Raw genomic sequence first — 20,912 nt, forward strand, 5'->3', positions numbered from 1 at the left:
TTGGTATGGTAACAGCTCCGACGTTTCCGCTCAACTGTTAACGTCGTGTATACGCATCACCCTGCTAACATGTGACTCGGGTTTTATTTTTCGCTCAGCGTCTGATACTCGGTTCTTTTGACTTTTGTTGAGTGATGTGTCGACTCTGGAGTTAGCTCATACCTACTGTATGCTTGTGTGACTCCGCCCACATCATTATCAATCCAACTGTAACCAATCAGACCACAGTTCCTGCTCCCTGCGCCATGTTTTTAAAATGTCTTCATCGTAAGGTTTGTTGTTTGGTCTTTGTAGTTCGTCAGTTAAAAATATATTTGATGACATCATGAAAATCATTCACACGTTTATTTTATTTCTGACTGTCAGTTTGTTTGATGTTGGTGAGCTAATTATAGCCAGAGTTATGAGATACATGAAGGTGTTTTGCAGCCACGTTTCTGTCTGTCCACACTGAGAGAGGAAAGTTTTTCTTGATGTTTTATGTAAAACACACACGCTTCAGCTTTGATTTCTCCTGACTCTGTTGGACGTACGAGATTCCAAACATGTCTAAATATCACATTCCCATTTTAATATGGGAATGTGATATTTAGGGTGGCACGGTGGTGTAGTGGTTAGCACGGTCGCCTCATAGCAAGAAGGTTATGGGTTCGAACCCAGCGGCCGGTGAGGGCCTTTCTGTGTGGAGTTTGCATGTTCTCCCTTTGTCTGTGTGGGTTTGCTCTGGTTTCCCCCAAAGAACATGCGGTTAGGTTAACGTGGGGCGGCCTTCGGCTGAGGTGCCCTTGAGCAAGGTACCGAACCCTTGACTGCTCCCTGGGTGCTCTGGTGTGGCTGCCCACTGCTCTGTGTGTGTGTGTTCACTGCTTCAGATGGGTTAAATGCAGAGGATGAATTTCACTGTGCGTGTGACAAATAAAGGTTTCTTCTTCTAATAAAAGCACTCACAGATGTCCTGGTGTTTATTCAAACACTTTATTGAAAGGTCACAGGTTTCTCATCCTTATGTGTTTCTCTCTCTCTCTCTCAGATGGGTGTGTCTGTGTGCAGTAAGCTGTGCTTTGCGATTGGTGGAGCTCCATATCAGATCACAGGAAGTGCTCTGGGCTTCTTCCTGCAGATCTTCCTGTTGGATGTGGCACAGGTGGGCACACAACATGCACTGGCTGTGTCTAAGACTCCTCCCACCATTCACTAGACCAATAATAAAGCACAGATTCTTTCATTTTAAAAAGCACTTCAAAGAAATCTTTTGAATAACTTTTAAAACCACGACGCTTTCGTCTTTTTTTCAATCCAGTTGCTCTGAAAAGCTCATTGTGTTACAGTTTTCAGCAGTTATTTTTATTCAGACTGCAAACAAGGGCAGAGCCAATCAGAGCGCAGCGCGCTGAAGGGCAGGGCCAATCAGAACACAGTATTCAACATTCTGAAACTTGTGGTCAGAGACTGTGAGGCTGAAACGAACACCATCCCCCCCGGTGCTCGCTCTCTCGAGGGCAGAGCTAAAACACACACGCTACTGCCCTGTGCTGTAATTTGTGTATAACATTTCCATATGGAGTGTAACGTTTCACTCTGCGCTCTGACAGCTATGAGCTAGCGAGCTGCATTTTTGTGTTGGATCTGATGAGACTTTATATTTCGTTTTATTGTCTCAGACTTCCTTTTGCTAATATTGAATGAGTGATGAAACAAGTGTTTATGTAACAGCGCTCTCTCTCTCTCTCTCTCTCTCTCTCTCTCAGTTGGAGCCGTTCTACGCGTCCATCATTCTGTTCTCAGGACGCGTATGGGACGCTGTTACAGACCCCACTGTGGGTTTCTTTGTGAGTCGGACTCGGTGGACGCGACACGGCCGGATGATGCCATGGTAATCTCTCTTCCTCCCTCCCCCCACTTTACACTTCCACTGAGTGTAAGTTCACTCGAAGCTGCTGATTGGTCATCAGTGAATGGTTGAACTCCACATCAGGGCATCTGCTTCAGTCATGTTGGTGTGAAACTCGTGGGCATGTCTGAGTTCTGAGAAGGGCGTGTTGCATTTCTGTGTAGAGCGTTCTATTAATGAACACGAGCGGGAAATGGGCAGCTGACACATGCGTACGCACGCACACACACACATACACACGCACGCACGTGTCGGCTGTCCGTCTCCTGTTCCTGTTCATTAATAGTGTCTCCCTGTACTCACTATACCCTGTGTGTATGTACACGGGACACATGCCGTTTTGGGGGGCGGAGCCTCACTGTGATTTTTTTGACAGCGGCTGGATCGGTGTGTGAGAGATGGTACTTGCAACGGTTCTGAAGAAAATCTGCTTGAAATCCCCTGAGTCTTGGGAACTAAGAGTTATTATAGGACTTGATCGCATGAACTCACACAATCAGTGTATCGTTCTGTCAGTCTGTTAGACTCAGGAGCTCAGACTGCACTTACTGACGCTGTATTACAGACATTCTCGCAGGGTTGCTGTATACCGAAAGAAAAAAAAGTCAAGAACAAGAGAACGAATAAAAGCTTGTTCTGTGTGTGCGGAGCTACAGGGTACATTTCATTAAAAAATGTTTAATTATCATCTCATTATCTGTAGCCGCTTTATCCTTCTACAGGGTCGCAGGCAAGCTGGAGCCTATCCCAGCTGACTACGGGCGAAAGGCGGGGTACACCCTGGACAAGTCGCCAGGTCATCACAGGGCTGACACATAGACACAGACAACCATTCACACTCACATTCACACCTACGCTCAATTTAGAGTCACCAGTTAACCTAACCTGCATGTCTTTGGACTGTGGGGGAAACCGGGCACCCGGAGGAAACCCACGCGGACACGGGGAGAACATGCAAACTCCGCACAGAAAGGCCCTCGCCGGCCACGGGGCTCGAACCTGGACCTTCTTGCTGTGAGGCGACAGCGCTAACCACTACACCACCGTGCCGCCCCTGTTTAGTTATTTATTTTTTAATTTGTGTTTTCTATTTTTATTTCATGTTATCTGTAAAGTAAAAAAAAAATCACACATACACACGGTCTCCATATATGGAGTGAAATGTAAATATTTAATTTGAATAATTTTTCTATAATTAACAGGCGTGAGTGTGAGTGAGTGTGTTCCTCTTCTTAGTGTGTCTGATGCTGATTAAGATCCTCACTCTGATTGGCTGAGGGGAAACACACCACCATTTTCAACCAATCGGACGTGTGTGTGTGTGTGTGCACAGATGTGCGCGCCTCCTGCAAATGGCAGTTTGAAAAGGGGCCATGTCTCCCTGTCTCTGTCTCACACAGTGCATGTTGCTCTGTAAGTCGTTTATGAAGCAGCATGACTTTATTAAAAGTGCAATTCTGTGAGCTGCTGGGGTTTTTATCAGAGATGTGGGTTTCATCCTCGTGATATTTGCTCTGTTGAATCGTGCGTCCACATTACTGTCTGTCTGTGTCGTTTGTTCGTTATCAGGGCAGCGTATGTTCGAGGCCCTTTCCCACTCCATAGTCGCGACTCGTTTTTGGTATCAGCGGTTCATTTTTCATTGCAGCTGGTCGTCATAGTGACGCTGCATGAAACTGCATTGATCTCATTTTCAACGTGACACACACAGTCTTTATAATTAATATTACATCCTGCTGCTTGTGTGTGTGTGTGTGCATGTAAAAGTGTTATGTCAAGTCAAATTTGCCACAATTTGTCACTTTTTGTAAAACAAACAAAAAAAGTGTTTTAAAAAATAATAAAAAAAAGCTGCATCCAAGCTGCAGGATGTAAGGGTAATGGCATAAAAAGTGCCATCAGTTTACAAGAATAGAATAGAAATAGAATAGAATAGAAAGCCTTTATTGTCATTATACAAATACAATGAGATTTAAAGCTTCACCAAAAAGTGCACATATAAATACTAAAATAAACATAGGAAAATATGTACAATAAAACTAATATAAAACTACTACTACTAAAAAAAAAAAAAAACTACTGACAACTATACATAAACTTGTGCAAGTCCCTGAAGGAGCACAGGTGCATAGTGGTAACAGGGTTGAGAATAAAGTGACTCACTGCATCAAGTGATAGAGGTAGCATTGGCACGTACAGATGCCTATTTTCAGTATGTAGGCAACTAAAAAACAGATGATCTGACTTGGTATGATAGGGCAATAAGACAGTTTACAGATAGCTATGATATTAACAGTGCAAATATGACAGTTTACAGTACTTAACATGACAAAGGAAGAGGATGTCTAAGAACAGATGAACTGACTTGATATGATAGTGCAATATGACCGTCTTGTGACATTTACAGTGCAAATATGGCAGTTTACAGTCTGACAAGGAGAGACTAGGTTTGAGTTCAAGTGGGTAGCAGCATTGTGGTGATGGTGACCTTGTCAGTGGTGTTCAAGCATGACAGTTCCTCAGCAAAAAGTTCCAAGCAGCAAAAAGGACCATGCTGTTGATACTGAAACTGTTAAAGCACAGGGCTTTCACACCGACAATATGACTGTGAAGATTCTTAGTCATCCAGGTCATAGTAAACTGTGGGTGGTAAAAGAGAGCAAGCAAGTCCAGTTGCTCTCTTTTACCACCCACAGTTTGCTGAGAATATGGGTTCGGGTCCCGCATGGCAGGTTTCATTTGGGGGGAGTTTTGGGGTGGGGGAGGGGTGACTGCTGTTAACAGGAAGAAAAATGTCAAATTAGCACCGAGTCACGTTATTGGTCACATTTGAAGCAGGAAGTTTTACATCCAGTCACAGTAACAATGTTAACAAATAAATCAGACAACACACAGGGAGTTTAGTGAAATCCCCACAGCTGTGGTCTTGAAATAAAATCCCGAGTCCTCTGTGTCTGTGACCGAGACAAGACCAAGATCTTCAAAAAGTGGTGTTGAGTTCGGTCTCGAGTTCTGCAACATGACCTTGGAGTGATAGTTTGCCAAACCATCTGTATTTTTTCTTAAGGCTGTGGGTAATGTTATGGATTGACGGAGGTTTTATAATAAATCAGACATCATGGCATGGCAGGATTCTGTCGATCTTACTGTTAGTCTGTAATTGTGTGCGTCCAAGTTTTGGGAAGAGAAGACTGAGTGAATAACTCCCTGAATTAATCACCCCGTGTGTCTGCAGCTCAGTGATTGGTTCTCTCATGAGTCTGGGAGTGACATCCTGGCGTGGATTAACACCCCCCCCCCCCCCCCCCCAATAAAATAAATAAATAAATAAAATGAAATTAATTGTGGGCGTTGTGGCTCAGGTGGATGGGGCACCGATCCAGGGACCCGGGTTCGATTCTGACCCAAGGTCATTTCCCAATCCCTCCCCGTCTCTCTCTCCTGCTCATTTCCTGTCTCTGCACTGTCCTGTCCAATAAAGGTGGGAAAAGCCCCAAAAAAATCTTAAAAAAATGAAATTAATTAATAGAAATAAAAATTATAGTATTGCAGATACTGAGATCCCTGCTTTTTTATTTATTTAATTTATAAAGTTTAAAAAAAAATAAACAAAATCAATCATGATGTGGGATTGAGCTGAAGAGTTTATGGTATAAATTTATATTTAATAGTAGGTCCTAGTATTTATATTTCATAATAGGCCACCTATAGCTACATGCTAACAAGCCCAAAGGCATTTTTGTAGGTGTTATAAGGAAATGTTTTGCGGTAGGGTGACCAGATATCCCTGTTTTCCGGGGACAGTCCCCGTTTTTGGTGGCCTGTCCCCAGCTGGAGATGTCATCGGAAATGTCCCCGTTTTTAACAGTTTTTAACATACCCGGAAGAAAAAGGACCAAAACATCTACCAGATCTCAGCAGACGCCTCGCATATTTGTTTTGTGAATCACTAAGCCAGGCGGGCGGCACGGTGGTGTAGTGGTTAGCGCTGTCGCCTCACAGCAAGAAGGTCCGGGTTCGAGCCCCGTGGCCGGCGAGGGCCTTTCTGTGTGGAGTTTGCATGTTCTCCCCGTGTCCGCGTGGGTTTCCTCCGGGTGCTCCGGTTTCCCCCACAGTCCAAAGACATGCAGGTTAGGTTAACTGGTGACTCTAAATTGAGCGTAGGTGTGAATGTGAGTGTGAATGGTTGTCTGTGTCTATGTGTCAGCCCTGTGATGACCTGGCGACTTGTCCAGGGTGAACCCCGCCTTTCACCCGTAGTCAGCTGGGATAGGATCCAGCTTGCCTGCAACCCTGTAGAACAGGATAAAGTGGCTACAGATAATGAGATGAGATGAGACTAAGACGGGCTCAAGCCGATAACAGAGATGTTCTGGAACAGCTCTGGCGATGGCCATTCCAGTATTTTAATTGGTGGAGCTGAGGAACAACTTTTTAATGGAGCATGACTGGCACGGATTTAAGGCAGGGTACATCCAGCATGACGCCCCCCCACAAGTAGTTTTAGTACATGGCTATTTGGAATTGTGACTTGATTGTACTGCAGATACTGAGATATGCCTGCTGTTTTTTAATTAATAAGGTTTAAAAAAAATAAAAATAAATGGTTATGTGGGATTGAGCTGAAGAGTTTATGGTATACATTTCTATTTAATAGTAGGTCTTCAGGTTTTTTTTTTCACTCGTGAGATGAATGCAGTGAAAAGTGAGCTGGGCGAGTCCTGTTGGATTTTAATAGGGTGCGGGAACTTCATGCATCGACACAATAACATGCTGTATTCCCAGACTGCACTGGAGACTCCATGTAAAGGGTGTGGCACCATTCTTTTATGCTTATGTTATCGTTACCGCACATGTTCACAAGCCAAAATGATGTGCTGCAGCAGGCTTACTGCGTGCATACACACACACGCGCGCACACACACACGCACACACACACGCACGTGTCGGCTGTCCGTCTCCTGTTTGTGTTCATTAATATAGTGTCTCCCTGTTCTCACTATACCCTGTGTATGTACAAACCCGATTCCAAAAAAGTTGGGACAAAGTACAAATTGTAAATAAAAACGGAATGCAATGATGTGGAAGTTTCAAAATTCCATATTTTATTCAGAATAGAACATAGATGACATATCAAATGTTTAAACTGAGAAAATGTATCATTTAAAGAGAAAAATTAGGTGATTTTAAATTTCATGACAACAACACATCTCAAAAAAGTTGGGACAAGGCCATGTTTCCCACTGTGAGACATCTCCTTTTCTCTTTACAACAGTCTGTAAACGTCTGGGGACTGAGGAGACAAGTTGCTCAAGTTTAGGGATAGGAATGTTAACCCATTCTTGTCTAATGTAGGATTCTAGTTGCTCAACTGTCTTAGGTCTTTTTTTTTTGTCGTATCTTCCGTTTTATGATGCACCAAATGTTTTCTATGGGTGAAAGATCTGGACTGCAGGCTGGCCATTTCAGTACCCGGACCCTTCTTCTACGCAGCCATGATGCTGTAATTGATGCAGTATGTGGTTTGGCATTGTCATGTTGGAAAATGCAAGGTCTTCCCTGAAAGAGACATCGTCTGGATGGGAGCATATGTTGCTCTAGAACCTGGATATACCTTTCAGCATTGATGGTGTCTTTCCAGATGTGTAAGCTGCCCATGCCACACGCACTAATGCAACCCCATACCATCAGAGATGCAGGCTTCTGAACTGAGCGCTGATAACAACTCGGGTCGTCCTTCTCCTCTTTAGTCCGAATGACACGGCGTCCCTGATTTCCATAAAGAACTTCAAATTTTGATTCGTCTGACCACAGAACAGTTTTCCACTTTGCCACAGTCCATTTTAAATGAGCCTTGGCCCAGAGAAGACGTCTGCGCTTCTGGATCATGTTTAGATACGGCTTCTTCTTTGAACTGTAGAGTTTTAGCTGGCAGCGGCGGATGGCACGGTGAATTGTGTTCACAGATAATGTTCTCTGGAAATATTCCTGAGCCCATTTTGTGATTTCCAATACAGAAGCATGCCTGTATGTGATGCAGTGCCGTCTAAGGGCCCGAAGATCACGGGCACCCAGTATGGTTTTCCGGCCTTGACCCTTACGCACAGAGATTCTTCCAGATTCTCTGAATCTTTTGATGATATTATGCACTGTAGATGATGATATGTTCAAACTCTTTGCAATTTTACACTGTCGAACTCCTTTCTGATATTGCTCCACTATTTGTCGGCGCAGAATTAGGGGGATTGGTGATCCTCTTCCCATCTTTACTTCTGAGAGCCACTGCCACTCCAAGATGCTCTTTTTATACCCAGTCATGTTAATGACCTATTGCCAATTGACCTAATGAGTTGCAATTTGGTCCTCCAGCTGTTCCTTTTTTGTACCTTTAACTTTTCCAGCCTCTTATTGCCCCTGTCCCAACTTTTTTGAGATGTTTTGCTGTCATGAAATTTCAAATGAGCCAGTATTTGGCATGAAATTTCAAAATGTCTCACTTTCAACATTTGATATGTTGTCTATGTTCTATTGTGAATACAATATCAGTTTTTGAGATTTGTAAATTATTGCATTCTGTTTTTATTTCCAATTTGTACTTTGTCCCAACTTTTTTGGAATCGGGGTTGTACATGGGACACATGCCATTTTGGGGGGCGGAGCCTCACTGATTTTTGACAGCGTTTGGATCGGTGTGTGAGAGATGGTGACTTACAACAGTTCTGAAGAAAATCTGCTTGAAATCCCCTGAGTCTTGGGAACTAAGAGTTATTATAGGACTTGATCGCATGTCTGTGAAGATTCTCAGTCAGTGCGTTTACATGCACATACAGAAAATCGAATTTCTGCCGTAGCTCGACTGAAATCGAAGTTCTAAATGCCATGGAAACACCTTAGCTCGGCTGAAATCGAACCGAACTGGATTTCTCGTAATGCGATTGTAGCCGAGCTGTTGTTTTGTTGTTTTTCGTCCATCGTAACGATGAAGACCAAGACTTCCTTTTATGTTGAAAGTTGATTTCGGTGTGTCCGAAGATGGCTGATAAGTCCAATCCGGGCACAAAAGTAGCGATTGCAAAGGTGGCACTTGTAGTCGCTCTCTGTTGTAATTGAGGCGCTGGCTGACCTGATGGCTCTCTTTTCCTGAGCAGTGAGTGTTCTTGTTTGTTCTGCATAGTTTGCACCAAGATTGATCATATGACGCCAGTTTGCACGATCGCTGGCATAGGATTCCCAACTTTCCCAGTTGATGTTCGTAGCCTTAAGGGAAGATTTAAGGACGTCCTTGTATCTCTTTTTCTGTCCACCTACAGTCCTCTTGCCTGTTGAGAGCTCGCCATAAAAAAGCTGTTTTGGAATTCTGGAGTCAGGCATTCTGTGTAAGTGACCAGCCCAACGAAGTTGATTTTTCTGTAGAAGAGTATGAATGGATGGCAAGTCTGCTCTCTTTCGGACCTCTGTGTCGGGAATTTTTTCTTGCCACTTGATTTTTTTAATTTTCCGTAGTCTTGTTGTATGGAAGTGCTGTAATTTGCAAGCATGCCTGCTGTAGACTGTCCAGGTTTCACATGCATACAAGAGAATGGTGAGGACAACTGCTTTATAGACTTTGAACTTGGTTGCTAGAGTGATACCTCTTCTGTCCCATACTGTGTGTCTTAGCCTGCCAAATGCTGCACTGGCTTTCGCAATACGGTTGTTAATTTCATCGTCTATATGGACGCAGCGAGAAACTATGCTACCAAGGTATGTGAAACTGTCGACTGATTGAAGTTTGGTACCCTTGACTTTGATGTTAGGCTCTATGAATGTTGCACCAGGTGCAGGTTGGTGCAATACTTCCATCTTCTTGGTGCTGATGGTGAGACCAAAATTATCACATGCTCCTGAAAATTTATCCATAGTTTGCTGTGATTAAACTTCAGTAGTAGCAATTAAGGCACAGTTGTCAGCAAAGAGCAGATCAACTATCTTTTTCAGTTGTACCTTGGTTGATGCTTTCAGACGTCTCGGATTAAAAAGTTTGCCATCAGTTCTGTACCGAATTTCAAGACCAAGATCTTCGTCAGTGAATGCATCGGAAAGCATGGCTGAGAACATGATGGAAAACAGTGTAGGAGCCAGAACACATCCCTGTTTTACTCCATTGCTGACGGGAAAACAATTAGAGGTTTGGCCATCATCGATCACGTGCCATCATGCCATCGTGAAACTGACGTATCATGGTGATAAAGGTTGGAAGACAGCCATACTTAGCCATGATTTGCCACAGTCCTTCTCGACTGACAGTATCAAACGCTTTTGTCAGGTCTACAAAGATAGCGTAGAGATTCCGGTGCTGTTCTTGACACTTTTCTTGAAGTTGTCTTACAGCGAATATCATATCGACTGTACCTCTACCATCCCTGAAGCCACATTGACTTTCTGGGAGTAAGCCTTGCTCTAAGTGCTTTATGAGACGGTTCAGTAACACTCTGGCTAGGATTTTCCCTGCAGTAGAGAGCAGCGATATCCCTCTGTGGTTGTTGCAGTCCTGTCTATTTCCCTTTCGCTTATACAAGTGAACGATAGAGGCATTCTTAAAATCTTGAGGAAGACTTCCTTTGCTCCAGCATAATGAGAAGAGCTCAGTCAACTTTTGGGTTAACACTGGTCCACCTGATCTGTATATCTCAGTGGGGATAGCATCTGCACCAGGGGCTTTACCACATGAGAGCTAGTTAATAGCTTTGGTCACTTCTTCGGTGGTAGGTGGCAAGTCAAGCTCTTTGTTAATTTCTACTTGTGGCAGCCGGTTGATTGCTGCTTCATTTATTGAAGAGGGCCGATTCAGCACAGTCGAAATGTTCTGCCCAACGATCAAGAATTTGGGAACGATCTATCAACAGTGTTTAACCATCAGAAGATAGAAGTGGTGAGGATCCAGATTGTGTAGGACCATAAACAGTTTTAAGAGCATCATAGAATCTTTTTGTGTCATGACGATCTGCATACGACTGTATTTCATCTGCCTTTACACTTAGCCATTGGTCTTGTATGGCACGGAGTTTAAGTTGTACTTTGCTCCGACATTCTATGAACGCAGATTTTTTTGACTCTGAGTTTGGGTCGCAATGAAAGGCAAGATGGAGTCTATGCTTCTTGTCCAATAGGGATTTTATTTGAACATCATTTTCATCGAAGCAGTCTTGATGTTTTCTTTTAACTAGACCCAGCTTTTCTGATGACGAGGTATACACCAGGTTCTTGAGAGTTTCCCACTCTTCCTCTACAGATGTATTTTCAGAAGTAAGGTTAGCAAGCTTATTATTGAGATCGCTAATAAGGCTGTTGGCCGTTTGCTCCTCTTTCAACTTTGAAGTGTTCAGTCTCTTGGGAGGTGTTGTCTTTCCTTGAGGTCTGCGCTTTGGTTTGATGTGAATGTCCAGCTTAGAGATGACTAGGCGGTGGTCTGTCCAGCACTCAACCCCGCACATTGCTTTAGTTACACGTATATCACCTTGATATGTCCTTCTGGTGATAACATAATCCAGCATATGCCAGTGTTTGGACCTCGGATGCATCCAAGTGGTCTTCTTCCTGGTTGCGAGCTGAAATAGTGTGTTTGTAATGACGAGGTCGTGTGAGCTGCAGGTCTGAAGAAGAAGGAGGCCATTACTATTGCTCTTTCCCAGCCCATGTCTACCAATGGTACCATTCCATACCTCGTAATCAGATCCAACTCTGGCATTGAAGTCCCCAAGAACTAGTAACTTGTCTGCTCTAGGGACACTTGATATCAGTGAATCAAGTTCTTCATAAAATTTGTCCTTTACCTCATCAGGATTTGTCATGGTAGGTGCATACGCACTAATTAAGGTTGCGTGCTTCTTGTCTGAGAGTGGGAGATGCATGACCATTAGTCTGTCATTAACACCTTTTGGTAAACTTTCAAGCTTTCTTACTAAATTAGACTTGATGGCAAAGCCTACTCCAGCTTCACGGCGTTCTTCAATTTTACGTCCACTCCAGAAAAAAGTATAGCCAGCTCCCTTTTCAGTGAGTTGCCCTTCATCAGCAAATCTTGTTTCTGAAAGAGCAGCAATGTCGACGTTATAGCGCTTGAGTTCACTTGCAACAAGGGCAGTCCTTCTGTCCGGTCTAGCAGAACTTGCATTGTCTAATAATGTACGAACATTCCAGGCAGCTATAGTGAGCCTGGACACCTTTGTAAATTTCTTATTATTTCGACCGCTATGTAGGATCCCTGCCAGCCGCGGTTAGCTGGCCCAGGTATGTTGAAGCAGGCAATGTTTAGGTCACCTTTTCTAGACCCTTCCTCACTGTGGGAGGTGAGCAGTGCAATCCTAAATAGGGCTGCTCAGTCACTCAGGGTGTTGCCGGGTTCCGCAGCTGCTTCGATCATTGGAAGACGACCAGTGTCCTGAGCCGCCTGTGTGCAGGTTTGCGACTGTAGCTGCCAGTGATTCCACACCTGCTACATCACCGCTTGCCTGTTGCCACAGGACTTGCAAGCGCTATCAAGATAGATGGATCGGGAAGTCGTGACTTGCGCGTTGACTTTGATTATAGTGTAGAGAACTTGCGCAGCATCATCCACACTCTCTTGTCCAGGATCATCAGATTCCAGTGGCAAGACGTGGTCAAGACGACTGGAGATGAGCCTGAATGCAGGAGTCTGCCGAAGACTTGTCAGAGTTTGTACAAGAACCGCCTACGGGTATCCACTCCGGATTTTCTGTCGGGGTTGTCTCCCTTAGCCTATGCCGAACCAACGACAAACCACAAGGCAGTGGTGGGCCTACTGAAACCAGTAGTAACGCCGTGACCCTGACAGGGGAGGCTAAGGGTGTGCTAACACTTGCCCAAGGTGTACACCCAGGCTAGTGGAGGGAAGGAGGCGCCTTACTGCTCCATTCTAGACCATCTCCAAACAAGGTCTAGCCACTGCCCACATGCACTAAGTAGCCGAGCTACTTAGTGCATGTAAACCCTATCGAGCTACGTAGTCGAGCTACTTACTTCAGCACTGCCCCTTCCGGAAGTGACGAGTGACGAGACCACAAGCGGGAAACACAACAGCCTCGGTCGGCATGACAACAGTAGTAGAAACGTGCACTTCTGGAGCAATGAGGAGATAGAGTTCATGCTCATTCAGCTTAAGGAGTTGAATATATATATATATATATATATATATATATATATATATATATATATATATATATATATATCTCGATGTTGCAGTCAGTGCTTAATTTGTGAAGTGGGAGGTCCCGGAACGCAGGAGGTGGGTGGGTCCGGCGACTCAAAAAAAAAAAAAAAGGCGGGGGGTGGTTTACTATAACTTTACGCACACACGCCTATTGTGTGTGTAAAAAAAAATAATAATAATAATCAGACATTATGATCTTAGAAAACGCTTTAGTGACGAACAGTTACAGACAGTAATATGTCGTGATATTATGTTATAAAATATTATTTTTTATTAGGCTACATATTAAATTATATATTAAATTTATCTTCTAAAATAACAGACTGTACTCATAATCACAACCGGTTTATTTCACCATTGGAGATCAGATCACACAAGACATGCGTTAAATGACACATTTTAAGGATTTAAGTAGGCTATTTAAAAGCAGTACCAGCGGGACTTCGTGGATAAGGTGCCATACCATAAATCCGGGGACCCGGGTTCAATTCCGACCTGCGGTCATTTTCCGAGCCCTCCCTGTTTTTCTCCTGCTCATTTCCTCTCTCTACACTGTCCTATCCAATAAAGGTGGAAAAAGCCCAAAAGAGAGAATAATTTAAAAGCAGTGCCAGCAAACATAAGTGCAATCAATTCAAGTAATAGTTAAGAAATAAAGGGTTTACAAAACAAGTTGGAGAATTCATTTTAAAAATTTTAGTAAGCTTTCTTGTTTTTTTGCCATTTTTTCCACAGCGCAAGCTAACGGCTACAAAAAACCCGGTGTGCTATTGAGCGGAAGTATACACCCCATGTCCCCCCCCCCTTCCCCTTTCGCATAGATTTTGTGGATGTCATAGGAGAGAAATCAACAACAGATATCAAAATCAAAACCGAACACTAAACAAATTTTTATTTACTTATTTAATTTATTGTTTGATTTTTTTTCCCTTTGTGATGGTCACGGAGGTGATCTGATCCATTTAAATAGTTGCCAGAACACCGAATGAAATGAAAATAGCTGCCGGATCCGACAACGGAGGTTACGGATCTTGTTCCGTCATGTTCCGGCTCAAATTAAGCCCTGGTTGCTGTCCTCGTCGTCGTTCTTCTTGTGAACACGGAACTGATAACTTTGTTTATACTCTTGAATAGCTCTTCTTCATGACGACAACCGGAAGTGTACCAACACGATGGGGCGTGTAGCGCCACCTGTGGCTCGGGTGCACAATGTACCTCACACAATAGCTCGATTTCCTTGTGTGCATGTAGGATTGGATTTCTCTGGCACCCCTGCTGGGACCCTTAGCTCGATTACCGACAGTAGCTCGATATGGATGTGCATGTAAACGCACTGACTGACTGAAAACAGCTGGGTTTTGGTGTGCATTCAGTTGTCTGGGACGTGTGCCAAGGACTGCATTGTAGGTGGCTGATAAATGATGTCTTAGGCCACCGCCTCTGTTCAGTGATGGCCGTTCCAGGTTGACAAAAATGGCTTCTTTAACTCGTCTTGATCGCATGAACTCACGCAATCAGTGTATCGTTCTGTCAGTCTGTTAGACTCAGGAGCTCAGACTGCACTTACTGACGCTGTATTACAGACATGCAGCTCCTGCAGTCTGTGTTTATTGTTCTCTCAGTATTAAATTCTACCTGAAGTGGCCCCTGACAGTCCCTCAGTGTCCCTGGGGATATTCACCGTCTTATACACTGACTGTCCTGAGCAGGAGCTCAGACTGCACTTACTAAAACAGTAATAATTTATTGATAGAAGGTGTTTTGTGGTCAGTGTTCTACACTGTAGCGTGTCATGTGGTAATATGACCATATATCAGGTGTAATTATGTTCTGTACATTAATTAATAAGGTTAATCATGTGTGCAGAAACAGAGGCAGGAGTTCAGAGTGTTGCTGAGTAAGAAGTTGTCCCCGAGTGTAGAAGAATACACACAGAGTTGTTTGTGCTCGTTGGAACATCCTGTGTGTTTATTAAAAACCAGAGTAACAGGTGCATCCCAAATATTAATCTCATTACTTACTGAAGTCTGGGTCTTAAATAGTTTCTTCTGAAGGCAGGAGCCTTCGGTCTGTGGCTCGTTTTAATCCGCTTACTTACTGACGCGAGATCCGAGGCAGAGGGTACGGACGCTCGCTTGTTCTACCAGCAGAGGATCGCGAACATCACGACAGAGTGGCTAATTTTAAACAAGCTGCCTGCAGAAAAACTTTCCCCAAATACAATATGCCGAGTGAGGACGCGACCCTGACCCTGCGTTTTAACCAGTACACGGTTTTAACGTGTATTGTGCTGCTCCTAAACTGGTGGAACTTTATGACGTTACGTTACATCCTGACCATTTGGACACAGTTTTTATTTATTTATTTATTTATTTATTTTAAGAAAAAGTGGTGAATTGTGACAACTTCAGCTTGTCGGAACACTTTTCACTTGCACACAAAGAAACCTGCACACAGGTGGTGAAAACACACACACACACCATAAATAAATATAACTCTAGAAATGGAGGGTTTGTTCAGAACATCCAGTCTCGCACACTCAGTGTGTTTACATGCACATAGAGAAAATCTAATTTCTGCCGTTGCTCGACTGAAATCGAAGTTGTAAATGCCATGGAAACACCTTAGCTTGGCTGAAATCGAACCGAACTGGATTTCTCGTAATCGAGCTACGCGACCTAGATTATGCGATTGTAGCCGAGCTATTTAGTGCATGTAAACCCTATCGAGCTATGTAGTCGAGCTACTTACTTCAGCACTGCCCCTTCCGGAAGTGACGAGTGACGAGACCACAAGCAGGAAACACAACAGCCTCGGTCGGCATGACAACAGTAGTAGTAGCAAGCAGCAGAAGAGGTCAAGAGGAGAGGAGACAGAGCTCATGCTCATTCAGTTTAAGGAGTTGAATATATTAAAATGCATGGACGGGAGAAAAACGCGCAGTGGAGACCTCGTTGGAGAGGAGACTTTGTTTATACTCTTGAATAGCTCTTCTTCATGACGACAACCGGAAGTGTACCAACACGATGGGGCGTGTAGCGCCACCTGTGGCTCGGGTGCACAATGTACCTCACACAATAGCTCGATTTCTTTGTGTGCATGTAGGATTGGATTTCTCTGGCACCCCTGCTGGGACCCTTAGCTCGATTACCGACAGTAGCTCGATATGGATGTGCATGTAAACGCACTGACTGACTGAAAACAGCTGGGTTTTGGTGTGCATTCAGTTGTCTGGGACGTGTGCCAAGGACTGCATTGTAGGTGGCTGATAAATGATGTCTTAGGCCACCGCCTCTGTTCAGTGATGGCCGTTCCAGGTTGACAAAAATGGCTTCTTTAACTCGTCTTGATCGCATGAACTCACACAATCAGTGTATCGTTCTGTCAGTCTGTTAGACTCAGGAGCTCAGACTGCACTTACTGACGCTGTATTACAGACATGCAGCTCCTGCAGTCTGTGTTTATTGTTCTCTCAGTATTAAATTCTACCTGAAGTGGCCCCTGACAGTCCCTCAGTGTCCCTGGGGATATTCACCGTCTTATACACTGACTGTCCTGAGCAGGAGCTCAGACTGCACTTACTAAAACAGTAATAATTTATTGATAGAAGGTGTTTTGTGGTCAGTGTTCTACACTGTAGCGTGTCATGTGGTAATATGACCATATATCAGGTGTAATTATGTTCTATACATTAATTAATAAGGTTAATCATGTGTGCAGAAACAGAGGCAGGAGTTCAGAGTGTTGCTGAGTAAGAAGTTGTCCCCGAGTGTAGAAGAATACACACAGAGTTGTTTGTGCTCGTTGGAACATCCTGTGTGTTTATTAAAAACCAGAGTAACAGGTGCATCCCAAATATTAATCTCATTACTTACTGAAGTCTGGGTCTCAAATAGTTTCTTCTGAAGGCAGGAGCCTTCGGTCTGTGGCTCGTTTTAATCCGCTTACTTACTGACGCGAGATCCGAGGCAGAGGGTACGGACGCTCCCTTGTTCTACCAGCAGAGGATCGCGAACATCACGACAGAGTGGCTAATTTTAAACAAGCTGCCTGCAGAAAAACTTTCCCCAAATACAATATGCCGAGTGAGGACGCGACCCTGACCCTGCGTTTTAACCAGTACACGGTTTTAACGTGTATTGTGCTGCTCCTAAACTGGTGGAACTTTATGACGTTACGTTACATCCTGACCATTTGGACACAGTTTTTATTTATTTATTTATTTATTTATTTTAAGAAAAAGTGGTGAATTGTGACAACTTCAGCTTGGCGGAACACTTTTCACTTGCACACAAAGAAACCTGCACACAGGTGGTGAAAACACACACACACACACACACCATAAATAAATATAACTCTAGAAATGGAGGGTTTGTTCAGAACATCCAGTCTCGCACACTCAGTGTGTTTACATACACATAGAGAAAATCTAATTTCTGCCGTTGCTCGACTGAAATCGAAGTTGTAAATGCCATGGAAACACCTTAGCTTGGCTGAAATCGAACCGAACTGGATTTCTCGTAATCGAGCTACGCGACCTAGATTATGCGATTGTAGCCGAGCTACTTAGTGCATGTAAACCCTATCGAGCTATGTAGTCGAGCTACTTACTTCAGCACTGCCCCTTCCGGGAGTGACGAGTGACGAGACCACAAGCGGGAAACACAACAGCCTCGGTCGGCATGACAACAGTAGTAGTAGCGAGCAGCAGAAGAGGTCAGGAGGAGAGGAGACAGAGTTCATGCTCATTCAGCTTAAGGAGTTGAATATATTAAAATGCATGGACGGGAGAAAAACGCGCAGTGGAGACCTCGTTGGAGAGGAGACTTTGTTTATACTCTTGAATAGCTCTTCTTCATGACGACAACCGGAAGTGTACCAACACGATGGGGCGTGTAGCGCCACCTGTGGCTCGGGTGCACAATGTACCTCACACAATAGCTCGATTTCCTTGTGTGCATGTAGGATTGGATTTCTCTGGCACCCCTGCTGGGACCCTTAGCTCGATTACCGACAGTAGCTCGATTTGGATGTGCATGTACAGTGGTGCTTGAAAGTTTGTGAACCCTTTAGAATTTTCTATATTTCTGCATAAATATGACCTAAAACATCATCAGATTTTCACACAAGTCCTAAAAGTAGATAAAGAGAACCCAGTTAAACAAATGAGACAAAAATATTATACTTGGTCATTTATTTATTGAGGAAAATGATCCAGTATTACAGATCTGTGAGTGGCAAAAGTATGTGAACCTTTGCTTTCAGTATCTGGTGTGACCCCCTTGTGCAGCAATAACTGCAACTAAACGTTTGCGGTAACTGTTGATCAATCCTGCACACCGGCTTGGAGGAATTTTAGCCCGTTCCTCCGTACAGAACAGCTTCAACTCTGGGATGTTGGTGGGTTTCCTCACATGAACTGCTCGCTTCAGGTCCTTCCACAACATTTTGATTGGATTAAGGTCAGGACTTTGACTTGGCCATTCCAAAACATTAACTTTATTCTTCTTTAACCATTCTTTAGTAGAACGACTTGTGTGCTTAGGGTCGTTGTCTTGCTGCATGACTCACCTTCTCTTGAGATTCAGTTCATGGACAGATGTCCTGACATTTTCCTTTAGAATTCGCTGGTATAATTCAGAATTCATTGCTCCATCAATGATGGCAAGCCGTCCTCGCCCAGATGCACCAAAACAGGCCCAAACCATGATACTACCACCACCATGTTTCACAGATGGGATAAGGTTCTTATGCTGGAATGCAGTGTTTTCCTTTCTCCAAACATAACGCTTCTCATTTAAACCAAAAAGTTCTACCTTGGTCTCATCCGTCCACAAAACATTTATCTAATAGCCTTCTGGCTTGTCCAAGTGATCTTTAGCAAACTGCAGATGAGCAGCAATGTTCTTTTTGGAGAGCAGTGGCTTTCCCCTTGCAACCCTGCCATGCACACCATTGTTGTTCAGTGTTCTCCTGATGGTGGACTCATGAACATTAACATTAGCCAATGTGAGAGAGGCCTTCAGTTGCTTAGAAGTTCCCCTGGAGTCCTTTGTGACCTCGCCAACTATTACATGCCTTGCTCTTGGAGTGATCTTTGTTGGTGGACCACTCCTGGGGAGGGTAACAATGGTCTTGAATTTCCTCCATTTGTACACAATCTGTCTGACTGTGGATTGGTGGAGTCCAAACTCTTTAGAGATGGTTTTGTAACCTTTTCCAGCCTGATGAGCATCAGCAATGTTTTTTCTGAGGTCCTCAGAAATCTCCTTTGTTCTTGCCATGATACACTTCCACAAACATGTGTTGTGAAGATCAGACTTTGATAGATCCCTGTTCTTTAAATAAAACAGGGTGCCCACTCACACCTGATTGTCATCCCATTGATTGAAAACACCTGACTCTAATTTCACCTTCAAATTAACTGCTAATCCTAGAGGTTCACATATTTTTGCCATTCACAGATATGTAATATTGGATCATTTTCCTCAATAAATAAATGACCAAGTATAATATTTTTGTCTCATTTGTTTAACTGGGTTCTCTTTATCTACTTTTAGGACTTGTGTGAAAATCTGATGATGTTTTAGGTCATATTTATGCAGAAATATAGAAAATTCTAAAGGGTTCACAAACTTTCAAGCACCACTGTAAACGCACTGACTGATGCGATTCTCTCTGACCAATCAGCCATCTGCAGTGTCCCACGTCACCGTTTGGAATCTCCTAAGCTCACTTGGAACCCCGACAGAGGTGATGTCAAAAAAAGTCCTGGGGAGGTGGAACTGGGGCCATGAGATTACGTCACATAGTGCCCCCTGCTGTCAGATGTTTGGTATCCGATCATTCCTTTGAGGAAGTGAGCTCACTGTTGGACTGATCTCAGTATCGATGGATCCTGATGGACTGAGCTGGTGTGGATGAAACATTTAATGACGATGGAAGTGTGTGTTCTGTGTGATGAGCCTGATGAAGGTGAATAGGGCTTCAGGTAAAACGCCTTCAGTGTGCTTTCAGAGTGAACTGGCATTTACAGGTGTGTGTGTGTGTGTGTGTGTGTGTGAGAGAGAGAGAGAGAGGGTGGTGTAGTTGGACCTCTCTGATTTGGATGACTGGAGCAGTGAGAGGGTGTGGTGTTGTGTCCAGCTCCCTCCGTCTCACTTCCCGTGTAAGAAACTCCAGAGTGTGAGGTCATTTTCTACTTTTGGAATGTTGTCATTTTTATTTTTTTTATTTTTGTGTGTGTAGGATCATCATGTCCACTCCATTCGCAGTCTTGTCTTATTTCCTGATCTGGGTGGTTCCTCCGGTGGAGACAGGCAAAATGATGTGGTATTTCTTTTTCTACTGTGTGTTCCAGTCTCTACAGACGGTCAGTAACTAACACAAACACACTCTGTCCATCCTCACACTGTCCATCCTCACATACACTCCCTCATTCATTATTTATTTCTAATAAAACAATTAAAAGCCAAAATAACGATCCACTTTCCAACACTGCTGATGTGAGAGAGTTAGAGCCGATTAATTGTACAGCAATCTGGCTGAATACACTGTGTGTGTGTGTGTGTGTGTGTGTGTGTGTGTGTATGTGTGTGTGTGTGTGTGTGTAAAAATAATACTAATGTGTGTGTTTGTAGTGTTTTCATGTGCCTTACTCGGCTCTGACCATGTTCATCAGCTCCGAGCAGAAAGAGAGAGATTCAGCCACAGCGTATCGTGAGTGCACACACACACACACACACACGTACTGTCTGTAATATTCACAATGAGCTTCTGACTGTTTGCCCTGACATCATACAGGCAGCTGTT

The 20,912-nt window shown here is 43.7% G+C and overlaps 1 protein-coding gene across 2 annotated transcripts in view; it reads left to right on the top strand.

Moving 5' to 3' along the window:
- The window catches only part of LOC132889015 (sodium-dependent lysophosphatidylcholine symporter 1-B-like), a 79,831-nt gene that overhangs the window by 32,940 nt on the left and 25,979 nt on the right, over nt 1-20,912 (top strand). Inside the window, exons 2-5 of one of the 2 annotated variants that reach the window (XM_060925123.1) lie at nt 1,031-1,144; nt 1,749-1,873; nt 20,349-20,472; nt 20,741-20,819. In XM_060925123.1, the coding sequence (XP_060781106.1) occupies nt 1,031-1,144; nt 1,749-1,873; nt 20,349-20,472; nt 20,741-20,819 (442 nt within the window). Of the gene's footprint in view, nt 1-1,030; nt 1,145-1,748; nt 1,874-20,046; nt 20,092-20,348; nt 20,473-20,740; nt 20,820-20,912 lie in introns of those variants that run through there. The other variant, XM_060925124.1, reaches the window with a different exon arrangement.

The sequence above is a fragment of the Neoarius graeffei genome, chromosome 7 (genome assembly GCF_027579695.1).
Source record: "Neoarius graeffei isolate fNeoGra1 chromosome 7, fNeoGra1.pri, whole genome shotgun sequence".
NCBI classification, from domain to species: Eukaryota; Metazoa; Chordata; class Actinopteri; order Siluriformes; family Ariidae; genus Neoarius; species Neoarius graeffei.